This window comes from Myotis davidii, unplaced genomic scaffold (genome assembly GCF_000327345.1).
Source record: "Myotis davidii unplaced genomic scaffold, ASM32734v1 scaffold461, whole genome shotgun sequence".
In the NCBI taxonomy this organism is placed as follows: Eukaryota; Metazoa; Chordata; class Mammalia; order Chiroptera; family Vespertilionidae; genus Myotis; species Myotis davidii.
Genome location: NW_006295825.1, coordinates 3,640,460 through 3,643,890, shown reverse-complemented (window position 1 = coordinate 3,643,890; position 3,431 = coordinate 3,640,460). Strand labels below are relative to the sequence as shown.

Genomic DNA, 3,431 nt, shown 5'->3' with positions numbered 1-3,431 from the left:
GAGCGTCGTCCCAGATACCAAAAAGTCATGGGTTCAATTCCAGTCAGGGCACATATGAGGCAACAGGTTGATATTTCAATAAATTGCTGAGGATTAAAATGTGAAATAAGAAAATTAAAAAGACATTCATGGACTTAAGAATACAAACACACACACACACAAACCAAGAAAGTATGGGAACCTCTGGGTTATCTACTTTTCCATTTTTTAAATGCACCCCAAACTTTCCATAGTTTTTCAGTATGGTATATGAATCTGTATGTTAAAGGATCCATCACTCCAACTGGGGGTGTATATATATATATATGTGTGTGTATATATATATATATATGTGTGTGTATATATAGATATATATACACACACATATATATATATATGCCTCTTATTGAGAGGGGATTAAAGAAATTTTTAATTTTTAAAAATTTCTTCCTTCATCTGCATTTGATGTATGTAAGCATATTACTGCAGAAGTAATTTTTGAATTACAGATATTTTCAAGGTTTTGATAGGAAATACCTAAGTGCCTGCCTTAAAGGTAACAAAATAGAAGCAGTTATCTTCCCAGTCCAATGAGGAGTCGTACTGTGGCTAGAGAAGGAAAGATACACTCCAATTCCTAGCTCCACAGACCATTTCATAAACTATAAAAATGACAATGAGAGCCACTCAACACATGTGTAGTCGGGAGTGCTTATCTGTCTAGACCAGAGAATTCAATACCTCCCACCATCCCCCGTCACACATCCTACGGCAGTGATGGTGAACCTTTTGAGCTCAGCGTGTCAGCATTTTGAAAAACTCTAACTTAACTCTGGTGCCGTGTCACATATAGAAATTTTTTGATATTTGCAACCATAGTAAAACAAAGACATATTTTTGATATTTATTTTATATATTTAAATGCCATTTAACAAAGAAAAATAAACCAAAAAAATGTTAAACCAAATTAACAAAGTATATATTAATGTGTAGCACGCACACATACTTCGAAAAAAAGAGGCAAATGGGAATTTTCCCATAATCAAAACTTTATTGAAAAATTGACACCAAAATAGGAGATCACTGTTGTATACTTACAAAATTAAATGTAATTACATTATCCTGGTAGATTAAGTAGAATTACTAAACTGATAAGGCTTTTTGTGATATAACCCAAATTCAGGAAGCTGTGTGGATCATTAGTGTTGCTTTCTTCTAAATGAACATCCTGCAATAGAATTACAAAAGCATATTAAACACAAGTCTAATTCTGTCCTTGGTATAGTTTTTTGGTTTGTTTTCCTTTGGTATAGTTTTAATGGCAAAAACACAAGTAAAAACTTATATTTTAGGGATATTACAGTAATACTCATATTTAGGTTATTTATTCTTTCGTACCAGAAATTTGCTATAATAAATCGTTTATATTTGGATTTACTCTAATGTGACTCTGTCACTCCTGTTTCTCAAATGCTATAATGGAGTCTATTTAAGATCAGGAGCCTGAATTTGTTAGTTAAAACTTGATGTTGCAAGTATGTTGACTTCATACTTATATCTTACCAGATATCAAATAGATCTTGAATTTGTTGCCAATCCACTTATAACTCTCCCAGTGAGAACATAGAATTCACAGTTCCCCAAAATATCACAAGCAAATTTCAAGTATCATATAGAATTCTAAATCTACAAGTTGCACCATAGAAAACTATATACGGAATTATTTTCTTACTGCACAAAAATGAAAAAGGATTAAAATTCAATTTTTTATATTAACCATTAAGTAGTTACTCAGAGATAGCATTTAAATTTATATACTATCTGTTACTTAACTAGCAATGATAAAAACTGTCTTGTCTTATGTACCATATACATATGAAACAAAATATTTACAAGAGAAATCAGTCCATGGGCCCACACTCTATCCACTGAGCCAAACAGGCTAGGGTTACAAGAGAAGTTTTTAAATCCTGTTTTATAAAAAAACCATGTCCCACTGTATACTCTTCTTTTGCTCCATTCTGATTTATGTTTAATACCCAAGTTAGGCAAACTAAGTGATTAAATACAGCAAAGTAAAGTGTTCCATCCTAAAAATATATATATATATATATAGTCAAAGGAGTTCTTTGCAAGGTCAAATTGAACAGGACACTCTTTACTAAAAGAGTACACAATCAAAAGACAAAATTATTTTGGTAATCACGAATTTAAGGTTTCTTTTAAATTGGCTTTCCGTAAAGATAGACATTTACAATCATGAAATCTCATCACGGGTTAGAAAATGCCAAGTGCTATACCTTCTGTGAGTCGCGCCTTTCCTCCTGTCGGCTGGCACAACACTGTTGAACAACCTACGCAAAGAACCACCGTCTGAGCGTGGCTGAAAACCGTGGTGATCTTGTAGCAACCTAGAAAAAGGGCAGTTAAAAGTGAAAAGCTGAATACACAGCACTTGTTCAACGTAACCCTAGCAAAGACCTTGTGAAAGATGAAGTACTCTAGTGCTGTGCAATAGCAAGCCACAGATGCAGCAAATTTGTCTAGTAGCCACAAACTTGTTAAATATTATCATCTCAACATGTAACCAATACGTGGGGGGAGGGAAGCTACACCTTCAGAATCTGGTGTGTGATTTGCACTTACAGAATATTTTCATTTTCACTAGCCACAGTTTAAGTGTTCAGTAACCACACATGCAGCTAATGACCGCACCGCCATACTGGGCAGCACAGCTTTACCCTCAAGAATCAACATACTTTTCATTGCATCATGAAAAAGCAGCTCATCATCTCATCAGCTTGAAGACTTAGTACATCAAATGCCATATTCCCTGGGGAGTCCCATCTTCACCCCTCACCCCTGACCGACCCCCACCCCGAAATGTTTCCATCGTGTTCTGAATATGTTTATGATGAAAACACCCAGTTCTGCAACCCCTCTTCTCACCAGAGGGTCCTAAGGTACCAAATACGCACGCCACACTAGCAATCCCCATAGGAATTTTCATTAGGAAAGAATTAAGTCTGAAACTTTACCTGGGCATTTTACATCCATAAAATAAGAATTTGGACTTTGAACTAGCCGTTTCTTTTTATGTTTTTTCTTTTCCTCTTCCAAGGACGGGTGTAGTAAATCTCGAGCCAACTGAATAAAAAAGCACATGATTACTACCGGAATGAAACCACCGCGCCGGCATATGCGACCGTACGCGAAAAGCACACGCAAAAAGCAGTCCGATCGGCAGAGGCCACGCCCCGGGTGTTGCTCCGTGGAGCTCGCTAACCCCCATCGGTACTTTTCATGACGTTTGCGTCCCCCGGTCCCGGGAACGCGGCTCTCCGGCTCTCCGGCCACCGGGAAACATATGGTCAGGTTCACCCGGTTCTTCTTGGCCCCACCGAGTAACCGTCTCCAATAGAAACACCCCTGCGGTGCCAAGTCGGGATGGG

General features: G+C 37.1%; 1 protein-coding gene across 2 annotated transcripts; it reads right to left on the bottom strand.

The window, feature by feature from the left end:
- Nucleotides 1-1,007: 1,007 nt before the first annotated feature.
- On the bottom strand, nucleotides 1,008-3,425 carry RPS27L (ribosomal protein S27 like). Of its 2 annotated transcripts, XM_015568551.1 has the most exons (4): nucleotides 3,266-3,425; nucleotides 3,018-3,126; nucleotides 2,280-2,390; nucleotides 1,008-1,207 (listed from the first exon to the last, which is right to left on the bottom strand). In XM_015568551.1, the coding sequence occupies exons 1-4, from the start codon at nucleotides 3,269-3,271 to the stop codon at nucleotides 1,179-1,181; spliced, it is 255 nt and encodes an 84-aa protein (XP_015424037.1). In that variant the 5' UTR covers nucleotides 3,272-3,425; the 3' UTR covers nucleotides 1,008-1,178. The 2 variants fall into 2 exon arrangements, with proteins under 2 accessions (XP_015424037.1, XP_015424036.1); XM_015568550.1 differs by lacking the exon at nucleotides 3,266-3,425 and having other exon boundaries at nucleotides 3,018-3,250.
- Between the last annotated feature and the right edge of the window lie 6 nt (nucleotides 3,426-3,431).